Here is an 18,291-nt window from a genome sequence, read left to right as displayed (position 1 = left end):
GCATTTTCTTTTCAACTCCAAGCATACATCTGCCTAGCAAATTGCTGAATACTTCTAGAGTTTTGCATAACATGGTTTTGAATTACTTTGAATGGTTTTGTTACACATTTGTGTTATAACAGTTTGATGCTACTGAGTTTCTGAGTGATTGCTATAAGGAACTAGAGAACACTTTGTAGAGTGTGGATTTTAACAGGAGAATTGAAATAAATTGAACCTGAATATTTGGACAGAAAACCTTAGTATATTTACTGTGACAGCATTGTATTGGGCTCTAGGGCAGCCTTTCAGGAGAGGTTTTGGAAGTCAAGTAACTCAAATCATTTAAAGCAGATTAGAAAGATACACTAGAAAAGCAAAAAGACTTCCTGTATTTCAACAGTAAATTTAATGTTTCATGTGTTTGATCAGTGCAAACAGTATGTTTAAAACTGTTCCAATTATTAAGTTGTGTGGTCTGTGTATTTAAATTACACACAGTTGACCCTTCTTCTTTGGTTTGTGCAACAGCAGGAGGAAACAGATGATTTGTTTCAGAGTATGTACATTCCACATACACACACAGTCTGGACTAAGACACATGCTACTGCTATTTTTCTGTGTGGTTTTGCTTTCTTTTTTTCACTTGCTTGCACTACACTTCTGATTTTTCTGGCCTGTGCTGTTCAGTTAGGGGAATTTGGGAGTCATTAAACAATCTCCCTTTGATCTCACAATGTCTTTAATTCAGCTGACACTCCCCAGTAACCCAGGTTAGCTGTGGCAGTCTCTGTGGGGATGTGCTTTAAAGTGTAATTGAAATAACTCCTGTGTCCTGAAAACCTCGGGTACACCTCCACCCCCTCTTTCCCTGCTACTGATGAGGACCGATTCTGTCAGCTTTTTTAAAGGACATGGTGGAAAAAGCAGCAAATGAGCACCATAGTGACAAGCTGCAGTCATCATCTAGTGCAAGCAGATGCAGTAGCAATAACTAGAGCAATAAAGCAGTATGCACTGAGAGCAGCCCTAATCTGGGGCCACGGAGTGATCCCACACATGCACGGTACTTGCAGTTTCTTGCTGCTCTGAGCTGGATGGAAAGGCGTTTGTGTGTTTTTGAGGTGAAAAACTTGTTTCCACTGGGGTAATCACCAGAGCTCTTAACATAACATGAAGGAGATTCAACCCCCAGTTCTCTCCAGGATTTTCCTGCTGTCTGTGGGAGGACAAGACAGGCATTAAGAAGGGAAGTTGTTTCAGCCTCTCACAGTGTAATGAAGACTCTCAGAAACCCTGGTAGGGCAGAGTGTCTAATGGCTGGTGATTTCTGACTACAGTGTAAAATCTGTGGTTGCTGTGCGGAGGTTGACATGCACAGATGGAGACTGATGTAGACTCAAAGTCTTTTGGGGGAAGGAGCAGCAGTTCTGTGAGAATTATTATTATTGTGTAGCACTCAGGAGTATTGGTCTAAGCAAAGTGCTGGAAAGAAGCATCTTGTCATTTCAGTGGCTTAAGAGTGACTGGGAAAACGGTTTGATTCACTTACTGCAATTGATCTTCTAACTATGAGTACTTCATAGCACTGATGAAGGGATATTATTCTTTTTCCTGCTATAATAACTTCCCAGTTCTGGTTCCTGTATGGTATTTTATGCACCCTGTTCACTGGTGAGACAATCTGTAACAATCATTCCATGTAAAATTGATACAGTGTCCTGTAAAATCAAAATTACCTTTGAGAAGAAGGTATCCACATATAATAAACAGAATAAGGAGCAAAGATACTGACAGAAGAAGACAGGTTTGTATCTTTTGTATAAGAACAACAGAATGGATTTAGGAAATAGGAAACAGAATAAAATTATTTAGCACTGAGCTTCTCTAAAGAGGTCATTGTATTCTTATAAACAGAATGAAGATGCTGATAGGTGCTTAAATTCAGTGCTTATTTTCCTGTCCTTTAGTTCAGCCAAACCTAGATGTCTATCCATAGCAAAGCTTGCCTTATTTTCTGTGGAACTGGAGGGGAGGGATCTATCTACATGAGCATTTACTTAACTATACATATCAGAGCAAAACTAAGAAAGTTATGCTGGTTTGTTTTTCCCTTGTTTATGTTATAGCAAAAGGTATTTCTGATTAGCAGCAATTTTTTTGTCTAGAAGCTGACTGCCTTTTCAGGCTTTCTTGTGGTTCCCTACAGGTAAATATCAGCCAGCTGAATTTCTGGTGGTAAATTTGTTGTGCCATTTGAGCTTGGGACTCAAAGTGACCAAGTTGCACCCCTTAAGAGTTGTGCTGCTGTGCCAGTTTCTCCTTCTTCTCCATGTTTCATAACCATCTCAAGCTTCATCTTGAGCTGTGTCAGAAAGCAGAGGTCGTTTTCTGAATCAGGATGTTCCTGGTTCAAAATAGAAGTGTACTATTTATATCGTAACATGTTTACCATCTGACAGCTTCCTATGCTGAACAGGAATGAATTAAAGACGTTAGTTTAATTCCTGTTGCAGTTATCTGTATCACAGAAGTTGCTTTTCAGTTGAGTACCTCAGCAGGAACAACAAGGATTGACTGCTGCTTGTTTCTCAGCCAGCTTTCTTCTCTCCAGGAGCTGAATCCCATGTTTGCTAAAGTTGATTTCAAGTTTCCGTTGTTTTCAGAGGATATCGTGTCAGATTGCAGGATGATTCCTACAGCCAAGAACTGAGGCAGTGTTTTATTTTAGTTATTTACCTCATAAGCCTTGCTGTTAGTGCCTTTTTATACTTTATGCTTCCATTTCTCTTACCTCCTTTTAGATTTGGTCTCTAAAGTACATCAGCTGAATGTAATTGGGTTTGCAGTCTGGGCTTTGTTTGCTTCTTTGCATGATTTCTCTCTAGAAACGGTGATCAACTGACCCTTTCTTGATTTATGTCTGCAGGAAAATACCACTCCAAGAGAAGGGTGAAGAGACATAAATAACCCATTTGCTGTTCTATCAAAAGCATAGACTAGATTTAATTTACACCAGAAATGGTGACTGGAAAGTGAGCCTGCTCTTGAGAGTCCTCTGCTTCCTTTGTTTCCTTTCTAGTTTCACTGCAGATTTTTGTTTTGTTTTTCAAGCTCTGCATGAATTTTCACCATGGGTTTCCTTCTCTGTTCTTACCAGCAAGCCCGCTAGTGAGGCACCAGGGTTGTAGTCTGGCTAAGTTTGTGTCTTGTGTTGGAATCAGAAATCAAATGTGTGAAAATGAATGTAATATGGTTTTAAACATTAGGATGTTTAGTAGGCAGACCTACATCATGAAGACCTTTCTTGTCTACAATTTGTGATGAAGATGAATCATTCCTTGGGGAAAGGTTATAGTCATGTTGTAAATCACATTGGAAAATTGAAAACAAAAAGATCCAGCAGTGATAAATAAGTACCATCTGGAATCTGAACTATATAATTGTATTATGATTTGTCATCCATGTAAGATAAGCCCTTGAGAATGTTTAAGTTGAAGGCATAATCACAGAGATACCCATGTGTTAACTTCTTCAATTATTGACATGAAATGAATGAAAAGAATATGTTCCATGTGAGGTGAAATACTCCTAGAACCAAGATGATTAAATTCCTTGCAGCACAGCTGAATAGGAGTAGGCATTTGGAGAAGCTGTATAGTAAATGTTACATTGTTTTTAAAAAATAGAGCTTGCTTTAATTATTTGATGGATGATAATGAATTTACATCAAAAGAAGCCCTCAAGTATCTCTTGTGATTTAACTTCGGTTGATGTATCTCCAAGATGAAGTAGTGGACAGAGATGAGTTTTGTGTGAGTTTGTCTAGCTTTGAAAAATATGCACTGCTGGAAAATAGTCTCTTCTGTGACTTGAAGAAATGAAATAGAGATTGCTCAGAGAAGACATGGGAAGAAAACAACAGAATAAAGACAGCTAAGAAATGGGAAAGCAGTGAAAAATACAGTGCCTTTTGAAATAACTACTCTGAATCAACATCACATAAATTTCTGCTTCTGCCAGCTGCCCACTCATTTTCTCTTTTAATAGAAAGAATCGTCATGGTTCTGAAACAAGTAGTGTAGGGAGCCATGGATTTTCTTAGGAAGTGAGTTTCCTGTCTTAGCGGGTTTGAGCTTGCAAGACTGACTTGGTAATGGATTTGATGTCTTTAGGATGCATATAACATATCAAAATGGTAGAAGCAGCACTTTATTTTTCCAAGGATGCTCCTCCAATATAGAAGCAAAACTTCAGGAATAGTTTTGTTTCCTTTCTGAATGCATCAGTAATAAAACTTAGTTCTTTAAAAACACTTTTACTGATATTTAGTCTCAAAATGCTTTTGCGAGGGAGGCATTAATATAATGTATGTTTTATAGACATAAATCTGCAGCACCAGGTAAGACAGTAAGTGATTTGTCCCATGCCTCTCAACAAGCCCTTGGAGTACAGACGTGGTTAGAACCTTAGCAAACCTGGCCCTGAGTCTTGTGCTCCTTGCTCAAAGCCATGCTGCCAGCTGAGGTATGCCTAGGGACAGACACCCGGGAGACCTGCAAGACTTGCAGAGTTCATTTGTTTTCTGAAAAACTACCTAGGTGACTAAAATCAAAGAGGTGTTTGTTTTACTGACTTCTGTTATTTCTGTTCCTTTCTTTTTAGCTGGTGCTGCCGGAGTACTCCATCCACAGTCTTTTTTGCATAATGTTTTTATGTGCTCAGGAGTGGCTCACGCTGGGGTTAAATGTTCCTTTGCTTTTTTATCACTTCTGGAGGTAAGCCCTACTTTTATATGCTGACTGCTTTTCAGCCTTGCTTGCCAGCTCAGCACACATGCAGATAGTATGAACAGAGTAGGACAGCAATAGGAGTATATATGAATATCTTTTGCCTGGAGGCTCTTGCCTATAAGCAGCTGAAAACTATATTTCCAGAGAAAAAGGAAATTTTTTTCATGATTTAGGATGGCTAAAGAAAACATATGATAATACAACTGTGGCTCTCAGTTACTTAGATAAATATTCTGAAGGGTGTCAGGATACACTCACTGCAAGTGAGTGAAAATGTGGAAGTGAAATAGGCTGGAATCTGAATGTGGGACTTGATGAGGCTGTAAATACTTCACAGTTGGGGAGCTGTGAGACAGTTCATATCTGAAAGAGCTTGGACCTCTTCATTCAGCCTGAACAAGGAAACCTTTCCATTGTAGTTGTTAAATAGAGACTGGGCAGATTGACAGATTTTTGTGTCTCATCTTCTTTGGCAGCTTTTTGATTTTTTTTTTCTTCAGTATAAAGTAAGTGGTTTCTTTCTGTACTGTAGGGAATTTCTGTTCTGCCAGAGAATTCCCTTTTAGAGATTCTTGGAGCAGAGATTGGAGTAGGTGAAGAACTGTTGTCTTCACACTGCCCATATGAAGAAGTGGGGAAGTGTTCCCACTTTGGGTCTCTGATCTTTTTATTTATATTCACCAAGGGGCTTTCAGAGTTGATCCTGTAAGACCTGCTCTTGTTTTCCAGACAGGCAGTGCAGCTGCTGCTGCTGCATCTTTCTCTGCATTCTAGTGGAGGATCAGCCTTCTGTTGCTTCTGAAAATAACCAAGAGACATCAGTTTTAGTGGTTGTCAGTCTGGAGTCTTCCCTAGTTTTGCATTTTCACAATGTTTGTAAAAGCACAGATGATTTTTGTCTGTCAGGGTCTCTTTGTGTTACAAAGGTACATATGGTAGCAGAAGAATAATTCTGAAAATAAGTAAAATTCATCATCTCAACCAGGAACTAGAAAGTAGTAGCTTTTTTACACTTTTTTTTTTTCTGCCAAAGCTTAGTAGTAATGCAGAGTCATGTGATAAAGTGTATTATTCAGAAATTAGAGTGCCAACGTAGTTCTCAGAAAGCTAAATGAAATGAAGCTACAAATACTTTTCTCCCTACTGTTTTAATGCAATCAAAATAGTAATGTTTTGTGCTACTCTTTTGGTAAGGGTGAGCAACCCTTAGTATGACAATGATATCCATTTTAAAAGCTTCTAAGAGCAAATATATCCAAGAAGAAAATGGTCAGACTTTAAGCAATGATATCCATCTCTGGAGAGAACTTTTGCTTCTCTCTTTTTTCTGTGATTCTTCATATTCTTTGCTGTAAGTACTCCATAATTTCATCTGCTTTAACCACAGAAAGGTTTGCTTCATTTTGTAAGGTTCTGCACAGAACCTTGGGAATACACTGTGTAATATCTTCATCCCAATAAAGATAATTAAGCAAGATTTTACCTATGATTCTCTGTAAAAGAATTTGCAATCTTATTAGAGATTGTAAGTGGATGTGACTAACTTTGGAAGGGAGGAAGGCAAAGAGAATATTTTTGTATTTTATATATTTCTCAAAATATATTATTTTGACAATATCTTTCAAAGTTTGCTGCTGGTCACTTGTTTGGTGCTTTTATATCTTCCTATGTGTCTCTCTATCCATCTGTAAGCAATCAGCAATCTTCTGTTTATTTCGTCAAAGCAGCAGAAATAACAATCTTTCATCTGATTCGTGCTGGTCTTAGAGCAGTTCGTTAACTTTTCTGAGGAGGATTTCTTTTTGATTTTGCTTTTGCCTTTTACTGCAAAGTAACTGAGACAAAAGCTGCTTTGCCAAAGGAGTTATTTTGTCACAATTTTCTGAGACATTCAGTCATTGCTGAGGATAATTAGAAATTTCTCCTATGTAAGAAGAAAAACATTTTGCAAAGAAAATTCTTGGGATGATATTTTTTCAAGCAGTACCACATGTAGAAAACATTAGTCAGGCACTTCTTACATTACTCCATATTGGCTTTTTTCCTTTTCAAAGTTGGAGGAACTTAGCTACAATTTGTTTGGGACTGTCACCTTTCATAGTGTCTGAAATCAGTTGTGTAGGTGCAGTTAAAGCCCAGTAATCCTTCCTCCACTCTGTGATCACAAACCATCATATATTATCATTCACAATGTGTAAGCTTTTAGTGGATAAGCCAGAAATAACTCTGTAGGAAGGAGAAATGTTTTGATCTGAAGAATTAATAGAACACAGAAAGTCCACTTTCATTAATTTCTTGGTTCTGTAAGAAAGGAGTGCTTAGAGTAGCATCCTGATTTTTTCAATGTCTGGAAATACAGACTTGAAAAAGAAAGGGGATTTCCTCCTGTATAATGGAAGATGGTAGTCTTCTGAGCTGGTGAGCAGGAGGGTGTGTATCTGCACATATGTAATACAGATTATTACAGAGTCATTCCAGATGTCCTCTCCTCCTCTTTCAGGTATTTTCGTTGCCCTGCAGATAGCTCAGAGCTTGCGTATGATCCACCTGCAGTCATGAACGCAGATACCTTGAGTTACTGCCAAAAAGAGGCCTGGTGTAAGCTGGCTTTCTACCTCCTCTCCTTCTTCTACTATCTCTACTGGTAAGTCTGGTCATTTCACTGAGAAAATAGTAGCTGCTTTTCATTTCACTTGTGAAATTGCATTTAGGAATGACTGGAACCAGTTCAACAATTTCCTTAGTTTCACAAAACTTGCTTCTGATGTTGATTCAGGGAAGAACTCCCACTGACTACTGACACCTCAGCACAGAGTATTTGGTGTCTGCCTAAGGCCTGAGGCAGGCCCCAGTGTCAGCCAAAAGAAATAACTTTTGCTTCTCTGTATGGCCTCTTAGGATGGATGAAATAGCAAATGCTATGCTAATGCCATTATGTCAAATAAAAAACTGTAATTCTTTATGATTCAAGAGAATTGTAAGAAAAATACTACACCTGGTTGTGTAGTAATACTTGAGATGGTAAATAAATGAGTAGGTAGATGTTGGGTGGGAACATGGGATGTGCCATGCCCATAGTCATTCCTACAGGCTCCCTTTCATGACAGGGTAAAGTATGGCAGGGTAAATCACACCATAAAAACTACAGGACGACAAACTTTAACACACTTTAAATGGAGCTGATGTTTTGTGGTGCCTTTCCTCTACTCCTTCTTCCATGATGTATTTGCATGGAGTTGCCTCTTCAAGCTAGTCTTGCGTGTAGTCATCCCTCTGCAAGGCAGGTTTGTGTGCTGGTGGAAAAAGAGGTGTGATTTCTCCTCTGATTACTGCTCTGTTATCTGTTCTGCTGTCCCCCAAATCTTGAGGAGATACTGCTGCACATTGTTGTTTCTCAACGTTCCTTTTAAGTGCTATGGAGAACAAGAATTTCTGTCCCCCTCTGTGTGTGCAGATGCCTGTGTCTGCATGTGAGGGCGAGAAGCTGAGAGGTGCCTAATTCACTTGAAGATGGAAATGGAATGGGAATTTGAGTAGAAGTAGCTCTATGGGTTTAGGGTGAGCAACATTCCCAGGCCTCTCCGTGGGGCTGAGAGTGAAAAGCAAGGCAGTTAAGCTAGATAAGCTCTGTAGTGCAAGGAGAGACAGCAAGAAATGACTGGAAAAGCATTTTTTAACTCCACGTTTTTGTGTTGAGATCAAAGTCAGCTCTGTAGTGTGGTGTAGCATTTCTCCTGTGACTTTACTGCTGTGCAGCTTCCTCTGAGCCCTTCATTCTAAAATATGGCCACCATCCAAAATCCACTGCCTGGTGCTAGATAAAATAGTATCAATTACAGACAGTTTTTCAGTGCTTTCCTGGGTATTGGCAGAATTAGAATTGCAGTAAAATGGAACTGTGGCAATATACTCTGTTTTCTTCGCTTTTCAGAGTTGCATTTAATATGTATGGATTCACTCCAGCTGGTGGCTGCATTTTATGCTTCTTGTAGTGCACAGAGGTTTTTCCAAAGGAATCAAAACAATGCAGTTTCATGGAAAACCTTGCCTGCCCTGCCGAGAGTTGCTGGTTGAAGTTTTAAAGATCAAACACGCTAAAGCAAAATGGTTTTGTTTCTTCACTGTTCAAATGCAGACATCAGACTGAGCTTTAAAAAGCTCAAACACAGCTTGTGGTGCCGTAGGATGTCGATAATGAATTTGTTATTTCTTGAGTGCCTTTTGATACCCATCTTGGATACACCATAATTAAGATGCTTTAGAGAGACAGAAAGAATGCAAAGGAAAGCACAGGCCATTACAGTCAGACCTGAGGAACAGATAGCAAAGGGTTATGAAAATCAAAGTGCTCTGTATGCTTCAAAGGGTTACTTTCATATTGTGTCTTTCTTTTACATTCAGCATGATCTACACTTTGGTGAGCTCTTAACTGAAAGATCATCGCTAAAGACTGAAAACAACAAAGGCTGGAGGTGCAAGGAAGAGTGAACCAAGGGATGCATGATTAAAAAAAAGCAAAGAGGAGAACTTTGAACCCAAGCAGTAAATATAGGACATGAAAGAGAGATGCAGCAAAGAGAAGCAGAATACCATGGGAGAATGGCTGAGTTAATTGTGTTTGTCTCCTGTTTCTCAATGTATTGCAGCAAATTATTTTCAAAACCCAAGCAAGCAACAGGAAAATAAATTGCAACAACGTGGGCCAAATTACAAACCTGTTCATCTCTCCAGAGATAATGCTGCTTGGTTTAATGGATTCATTAAAACTATAATTCCTATAGCCCCTATTGTCTTCCAGGAAGCAACATTTCTTTTCTTAAGGACTATTCTGGACTGAGGAAGCACAGGACAAGATGGTCTAACACAGAAAGAAGAGCTGTACAACACATTGTGAAAAAGTGCACTGAATGGACTTCAGATAAGATGTGTGACTGTCCTGCAGGGATATTTGCATGACACTAGTCAAACAGGGATGTCCAATCTCATGGGACTGCTTCAGTGGTTTTGGGTTTTTTGGGGTTTTTTTCCCAACCAAAACAACAATAACAAAAGAATTTGCAGTTTCAGTGTTCTGTTTTCTAACTATATGCTATTCCTGCAGGTGAACACCCACTATATTTCTGTACTTCATTTGTGATGCACCAACACCATACAGTGATGTGTAGAAATACATTGGGATTAACCTAATCAGGCCAAGCACTTACCAGAATAATGTTCCTCTGACTGAAAAATAAAAAACCAAACCAGGTAAAAGCTGCATATATTTAAGGAGGATTGTAACGTAGCTATTATATTCATCACAATGCTGGATAGCAAATACTGGACCAGCTAATTGTGGTCTGTAATTCTGTTTTGCATTTTTATTCCTGCTGTAAAATTTAAGCTGGAACAAATATACAAAATGTCTTTGTCTTGTATGAGGTTCCTATTGAAATATGTTCAGTTTTTTATAATTTAAAAGTTTTAAAATTTTGTCATATAATTCTCATTCAAATTCATTTATATGGGCTGCATATCTTTATACATATATATGTACATACAAATACATATCTACAGAAATACTCACAATCTATTTACATTTTAGGTTAGTCTGTTTGACTGACAAGTCAAAGGGATCAAGTGTCCAGAACTGCTGCTAAATATATTTCAGTGCTGAGCCAAGTGAACCCAGTCTCATTCCCTCACTGGTGCCGTGGTCAGGGCTGTAAGCTCAAGATTAACACCAGAGCATGCACAGACACTGCTTGGATCTTGCATTGGTGATGGGATAATAAGGTAGGTTTCTACCAGAGGTTGGCAGAGAATAGTGTGGAGAGGTCCATCTGTACCCTGGCTTGTTCACAGCTGGTCCTGCTAGCACAAGCTCACTGCTGACCACATCGGGTGTGGCTATTGAGAGCCAACAGATTGATCCTTTACCAAACTCTGAGGTGCTTTTAGTCTGGGCACAGGACTTCAGCAGGAGGGGTGTAGCCTCACAATGGCTGCTGAGCCATCCCATGCCTGGCATGTTGTGTATGGAGCTGGAGTTACTGTATGCCCACAGTGCCAGGACTCACTCTGGTTTGATCTGACTATGTTAACAAAATTAAGTCCTGTTAGCCAGCAAACCACAATGGCTGAATTCAAACTGCTCCTGGACCATGCCAGCTCCCAAATCCTGCCTGGGCATTGCTTGGAAGAGAGCTAGCTGGCCTATGCAAACATTTCACACCAGGGTCATTCTAACAACATTTATATGATGAAGTTGTCCCAAGGGCTGACATTCTTTAATTTACAACAGTTTCGTTCTTTAATTTTCAGTAGTTCTTAGTGGATGTATTTTATCTTCATACAACATAGCATTCCGAGTTCTGGAAGCATAAGACTGCCAAATCAGATGCTGGGAAGCTAATTTGGGCTCTGAAGGCTCATAGGTTTGGATTGCACACACCACAGAGGTGGCTGAATTGCTCTTGAAATCATACTGACCCTGCAGGCAATACAGATGTGTTCTCTTGGAGTGGGCTTGAGCTAAGAGGCTTCATTGGATCATTACAGAGTTAACTGATAAAGCTCTGCTGCTGTGGGATAATTAATGCACAAGCCATGAAAAGCTGATGATTGTCTGTAACTGAATTTCTTCTCTGCATCCTAACTAAAGCATCTAGTTCTACAGAAGTATAGGAACTAGATTCACAGGAATAAATCACAGTGAATAACTTCTAGATGTCTTGCTACCTCATAAAACTTTCATCTCTGAGCAGGTGACTGAATCTTTCCATGTGTCTTCAAGGATTGCATAGGAGGTGAGAAGAAATTAATTCAGGTTTCCTATATTCCAAAACCATGCTTTAATGTCAGTTTCATTGAAAGGCTTGGAATTTTGTGAGCTTGGATGGGTGAAGTATGATCACTTCTTGCCTGAAAACACACAATTTTCAAATCCTGAGGTTTAGGCATGAGCTGGCCTGCTAGCAGGCTGTTTGCCTATGGGGCTGAGTAGAAGCTCTGTGAATTTTTGTAAGTGGCATTGACATGTAATTCTTGACTTTGCACAAGAAGCAATTACATACGTGGGTCTTCTGAGTGGAGCTTCAGGTGACTTCAAGGACATAAAGCTTGAGTGGGCATGCTAGGTCACTTGAAAGAGGTTCTCTATTTCAGGCAACTTTGTCAATATACTTACCAAACTCCACTGGAAAGCAGAACACTTCATTTGATCCTACTACTGCTTTGAGCAAGTGTTTCCAGGATTTCACTGCTCTGGTACTAGAATTTTTTTTTTTTTTTTGCATTTCCAGAGTAAATTTATTCTCGAATAATTTGTTCCACTTGATTTTGAGCCAACAATAGCCTAGCTACTCCTTCTCTCTCATGCTGCTTAAGATTTCAGTATATAAAAGTGAGCTCTCATGTCCTCCCATAGAAACCTCCCCATTCTCCATGTCTTCTAGAAAGGATTTCTCTGTTGTCTTTCCATTCAAATTAATGTTTCTTAAAAGTGGATGATCACAGCTTTTCAGACTATTCTGGTATCTTAGTCTAAGTAGGCCTTGTTCTGAATGGACAATGAAAGCTAGCATTCTCAGCTCTTTCCAATAATCCTCATCCAAAAAAGTAATCTCACAGCGCTCAATAGCATTTTGTTCCTCTTCAAGATAAATCTTAAAGTTGATGGAAAGTGATTTATGTTAGGATACTTTCCTTTTCATTGAATTTAGGGTGCAGGGCCTAACTTGATGATCCTTGTGGATCCCTTCCAACTCAGGATATTCTGCTTTAACCAAAATTAAGGGAAGTAAACTGTGTAGTTGTTGCTGAAGAACAGAAGAAAATACTGTGATCTTTGGTCACAAGGAAGTCTCTTCCCCATGTCACACTTTTAAGGGAGAAATAATCTGTGCTATCCATTTTGTCTTCAGTTCCTCCATATTGGTTAGTGGCAGCTAGAGGTTTCCTTCCCGAGCCTGCTTTCTTCCTGTGTCTTTTCTTGGAAGGGTGGATGCCATTACTTAGGAGCAGAGTTCTCTTCTCTCACATGCTCTGATGGCACAGATAAATCCCATAACAGATATAAGAAAACACATCATCACGCTTTGCTCCTTCAGAAGCAGGTGTGCAATGAGCACGTGCTTAAATGAGTATTCATTTTTCTCATGTGCACCATCTGTGAAGTGGAAAAGGTGATACCTACCTTGTGAACTCTTTCCATACACATTTTTTCTTTTTTTTTTTTTCCTTTCTTTTCTGTAACTGTTGAATCTGCTTAAAGGCAAAAGGTAAGAGGTGGGGAAAAAATGGGAGAGGATGAGACCTGCATGAGCTGCTTGTCAAAGGGGCATCTACACAGTGTGCTGGCCTTTAGCTGCCTGTTCCTGGAAGGGATGAAAGGCAAGGTTTCCTATTTATAGTCAGGCAATTGCAGTGATGCTGAATAAAATTGTTATTTGAAACTGTTTCAGTTTCAAATACAGCAAATCAGTGCTGATAGCAGAATGCTTCGCCTACAAATAATTAACTGTACTTAAGCTGTCAGAAATGTTTTTCCATCTGCTTCCTCGAGCCATACTCTTCCTTTTGCACTAAGCCACTGAAAAAGAAAAAGTTCTTCAACCTACACCTTCTTTCAGAAACTGCTCTGAGGTCATTATGATCTGGCACTGCTCTTGAGGTCATGAGTAATCCTACATTATTAGCAAGGGTGTTAGCAATCTATTGCTTTTCCTTTCTCCATTCCATCTCCACACAGATATTTTTGTCAAAAAAATTAAGAAGTCACGCACATGACTCAAAATCCTTGCATTTACTGGATGTTTTTTGTTGTTTCCAATAGGAAACAAAAATATTTCCAATAGGAAACAAAAATGTTTCCATTTAATGCCCATTCCTCTAGAGCTACATGGGAAATAGGTTCACACTGGAAAGTCTCTAGGGTTTTGCCAGTAGGGATCCCATCCTTTAGATCTTGAAATTACATTCATTTAACTAAATTACTTTAATGGAAGAGAAACCTGCATTTTTGAGGGATAAGGGCAACATTTCAATGCTCATGCCAAGCTATTACAGAAAATTACACCAACTTGGTAAAAATCTGGCTTCATGGAATTTGATCATATCATTTTTTTCATGTGAGCCCCACTTACCTTTGCACAATTTCTACCAAGAGGTCAGTGGAAATTGAAAATAGAAAAAACCCCAAACAAATGCAGTAAGTTTAGTTAATCAAAAATGTTATTGGATGTTAGATAAAGCTTGGCTTGCTACAAAAAGAACAGGAGATGAAAAGGTCAAGATAAACAGAGCTGGGTTTTTTATTCTTTGGGAAGCAACAAATATTGGGCTGCCATCCATGCTGCACTGAACTTTACATTGGTGATCTCAGTCCACATTCCTGTTCTGGTGAGTTTTTGATCATTCATTGCTCATGAACACATTGTTCTGATTTATTTTCGTTCTGCTCAGTAATGCAGTTGTAGGTGGGAAGGAGGGAAAATTCTCCTCTGAAATACAATATTCCCCTTCTTTTCTCCCAGATAATGTGTGAAGATGCTGTAACAAAATTCTGATGATGTGTTTTAGTGGTACATCTCAACCAAAGAATGAAGTTCTTTTCTGAAGACAATATTCTGATGCAATTTAATAAACCACAATTCTAGAAATATTTTTTAGTGCTTGCACACTTAAAGAACTTAATTTATTACCTGTAATTGCTGGCCAGCTTCTCATGTAAGAGAAAATATACTTCTGTAGCCCAACTCCACAACTTTCTGCATAGTAAAACTCTCAGTAAAACTCTGAGGAATGTGAAGTGCTTTTTAATTATTTTTTCCTAACAATGAGACCCCATATTTGAGTGATATGTTATGGCAATGGAGTAAAGCATTTAAAAGCCAAAATACCTTGTTTAGTCTAAACCTTGAATAGATGATGGTTTTTTTTTCCCTGTGAATTATCCCTAACATCATCAGTACCCTGAGAGATCTGAAGAAATCTGCCTGTTGCACTGCTCTGACAGTTTCAGTCTTTTCAAACAGATTTGTAGCCACTGATCCTTAGTGTGACACACTGACTGGAAGGAACAACTCCTACAGACCTCCCCAAGATTTATGGAAACATCTTAAAAAACACAGAAGTCATCCAAGTCTTATGGAATAGTTCTCACCTGTGCATAATAATATAAAGTACCAAACACTTAATAGTACAAGTAATACATAATACAAGTCATATAGTCATACAGGCAAAGCAAGATTTCTCTCTGTATTTCTATTGTGTTCTATCTGGAATTAATTTTTGAGAATACACCGGTTTGCTTGATCTAAAAAGCAATATAAATTATAAAACCAAAGATAATCAGGCTGCAGCAGTTAACAGGAATGCAAAGTTTAACCATAATTATTTCTAAACATTTCAAATAATTTCTGTTTCTGACAGTTATTGACAACTTGCAATTGCTGGAGGTGCAGATTGTGATGTTAATTGTAGCTTTAGCAATACATACATTTGCTTCTTTTGGAATAAGAATCCATATTCCTTTCTAAAACATATTTAACACATTTTCAGACCTTTCCTGACTCTCATGATATAGCAAATTTAAATGTATTGGAAAAAAATCCAAATGAAATGTAACTACAAAATACAGCAAACATGGTAGATTGTTTACCACATTTCTAGAGAGCCTTCTTATTCAAAGGAAATTTCTAGGTTTGATGGCATTTATTGTGGGTCTCTGGACCATCAAAGCCCACCTGAGTGCTTCCATTGTCAAGAACAAGAGTTCAGCAAGAATATGAGCAAATACAAGCTTGGTTGTATCTTCCCAGCTGCTCAGAAACATCTCATCCTGCAGCCACATTTCCTGTGGAGCAGATGACACCCACTTTGTCCCTTTGGAGACCTTGTCCTTTTAGAAGGTAAGAACATGACAGTGTATAACTGTTCTTAGTTATTTGCCAGCACACATTGCTCCCCAAGTTGAAAGATACCATTAAGAAAGAGCAGTTTTCACTGTTCTTGAGCTTCAGCTTTTAATATTTTGGGGTGGTTTTTGGTATTGTTTTCATTTTGCATCTGAAAGGAAGATTTGTTTTCTGTGCATGTGTTCACTCAAGTACTCAGATTCTGTCCTCAAATGGCCATAAACTCAGAACATCTACTTAATTGGAAACTGTGGTTCAAGTCATTAACTCCTCTACACCAACCAAAGTTTTGAAAACTCCTAAATAACTTCAGAGTGCAAGTCTAATTTTCACAAATATTTAGCTATTTACTTTGAATCCTAAAAGCCTCCTGCAGGTGAGATGAAAGACTTCTCCCCATACCAAGACTTCAATGCAGGTAGTTTCCACTGAAAATGCCCACAGAGGAAGTTGATGCAGAATAGTTGATGTGTTCTTTGTTCCTTTGCTACTTTTTAGATTCAGTTTCCCAACAGATGAGCCCTTAGGCTCCAAAAACCTTTGGGCATTTGAAAGTGCTGTTTGAGTATGGTCTGCTCACTTCTGTGAACTGCAGGGTACATGTTGCAACCACCTGACCAGAAATCCTTCTCTAAGAAATGAAGTTCTCATCCCTGAGTAACCAGAACTGAGAAAATGAGAGTTCAGTTCTTGCCCTTTCCTTTGTCACTTTGGGCAGAGTGACACTTAATCTCTCAGCTCACCATCTCCTAACTGGAGGTGGTTGCACTTCCTTCCTCCCTCATTTTTCTGTCTTGTCAGTTTAGATTATGAACACTTGTGAGATGGAGGCATTTCTCTCTCTGAGTAATGCCTGGTCCTGCACAGCTGAAATCGGGAATTACAAGTCTAGATGGTATTATAATCCTAAACAATGAATACTGTTTCTCATGGGAGGAAACAGTGGAATTCAATGGAATTAGTCAAAATGCATTTGTTCCACTGCCACTGTGATGGGTACCTGACCTGGGCACCTGACCTGGGCTGTTGCTCTGCCTCAGGGCCTACTGACAAACTGAAGTGTGCTTCAGCTTCTGAATGCATGTGTGCTGTAATTTGATGCTGCCAAAAAGCACTAAAATGTAGAGAATAAAGTGATCAGAACAGCTCCCTGTTTCAGTATTTTGCACCCTTCTCATTAATTTTGGCTTTACCCTTTTATACTCTTTCTGTGGTTCCTGTTTCACTCATTTTTCAGTGTTGTTTTTAAAGCAAAACCAGTGAAGCTCAGACTAAAACAGTGGCTTTGGTTCTAATCCCAATCATCTGTTTGTGGACATTTACTTGAGAAGAAAATTATCCTAGTTGGGTTTTAACTGGGTACAAATGGAAATCAGCTATTTTGATAGACATCCTTTTCATCCTGGGATGTGAATAAAACCACATTAATACAGGAGTTTGATGCTTACATGTGCATTAGCACAGATTTGTTATTAGACTAGATCAATGGCATAGCAGTTGCCTCAGTTTGGGAAAGGATTATATATTTTTGTAGATACTGCTCAGCTGCAGAACAGCAGAGCTGTGTTCACAGAGGGGAACATGTCCCAGTTGCAAGCTCTGGTGTAACTTTTCATGGTGTGGAGTCCTACAGGTTACTGGGGGGCATTTGTCCTATTCTCACCCTTGTTTCTTCCACTACAGATTATATCACCCTTGAATTTTGCCACCTAGCATTTTGGTTCTAGATCCTTGAATTCAGTCCTGAAGTAGACTTTTTTTAATACATATTTATACATATTTATATTGCCTAAGACATTGCATGAGGTGAACTCCAAAGGAATCTAAAGTGGGTTTTATATCCCCTTTATTGTCTATTTAAAGGCTTTTAAATACTTTGGTATTTAATTACATGCTCCTTAATATGCATATGCATGCACAAGCCATTTAGAAGATAAATAAACCCTTGTCTCTTAATATAATGAACAAAGGGAAATGCTCTTCTGTTATCTTTGTGTATCTGCCACGTAAAGCAGGTCCCAACAGTAACATTACTTATGGGGTTATACTGAACAAGAAAAGGAAGCTGTATCTCTAACACGTTAATTTAGAATACATTTTTGACAAGTGCTGCTGGCAGGTTCAGAGGAGCTGCTGTGGGGTCATTGTAAGCCATGCCACCTCAGGTCATTCAAGAGCCTTTTTTCACTGCATGCCAAAGATACTCCCTGAATGTGCTCATTCTTTGACTCTTTGGCCTTGAAAACCTAAATGAGGTTAGCAAGGTCTGCAGGAGAAAACAAAAGCTGATCAGTCCTGCCTGTCATCCAGAGCTCTGTCACAATCCCAGCAGCAGCCAGTGCTTCAGCTTTGAATATCTGTGGAGGAATCTGTTGTATTGTCTAACATGGGTTTGCCTTACAAGAGCAGGCAGTGTCCCTTTATGTTAATTATTAAATAAGATTGTTAAGTTGTATTGGAAAATGTGACTCATTCTTTCAAAACCTGTTGCCTTTAAGTAGAAGCAGTATTTATCCTCCAAAAGCCTCCTGAAGTGGTAGTGGCAGCAGCAGAATTTTAATGTACCCTCTCTCATTCATCATATGAAGCCTACAACAACAAATGATGAATCTTTGATGAAC

The 18,291-nt window shown here is 38.9% G+C and overlaps 1 protein-coding gene across 1 annotated transcript in view; it reads left to right on the top strand.

Moving 5' to 3' along the window:
• The window catches only part of CNIH3 (cornichon family AMPA receptor auxiliary protein 3), a 48,755-nt gene extending 34,203 nt beyond the window's left edge, over positions 1-14,552 (top strand). The window contains exons 4-6 of the mRNA XM_085054696.1: positions 4,645-4,757; positions 7,273-7,416; positions 9,174-14,552. Coding sequence (XP_084910822.1) covers positions 4,645-4,757; positions 7,273-7,416; positions 9,174-9,201 — 285 coding nt within the window. The 3' untranslated portion in view covers positions 9,202-14,552. The remainder of the gene's footprint in view (positions 1-4,644; positions 4,758-7,272; positions 7,417-9,173) is intronic.
• Positions 14,553-18,291: the final 3,739 nt, after the last annotated feature.

Source organism: Lichenostomus cassidix, chromosome 3 (genome assembly GCF_008360975.1).
Source record: "Lichenostomus cassidix isolate B80296 chromosome 3, HeHo_3.0, whole genome shotgun sequence".
NCBI classification, from domain to species: Eukaryota; Metazoa; Chordata; class Aves; order Passeriformes; family Meliphagidae; genus Lichenostomus; species Lichenostomus cassidix.
The sequence above is the reverse complement of the archived record's forward strand: the minus strand, read 5'-3'. Positions and strand labels throughout refer to the sequence as shown.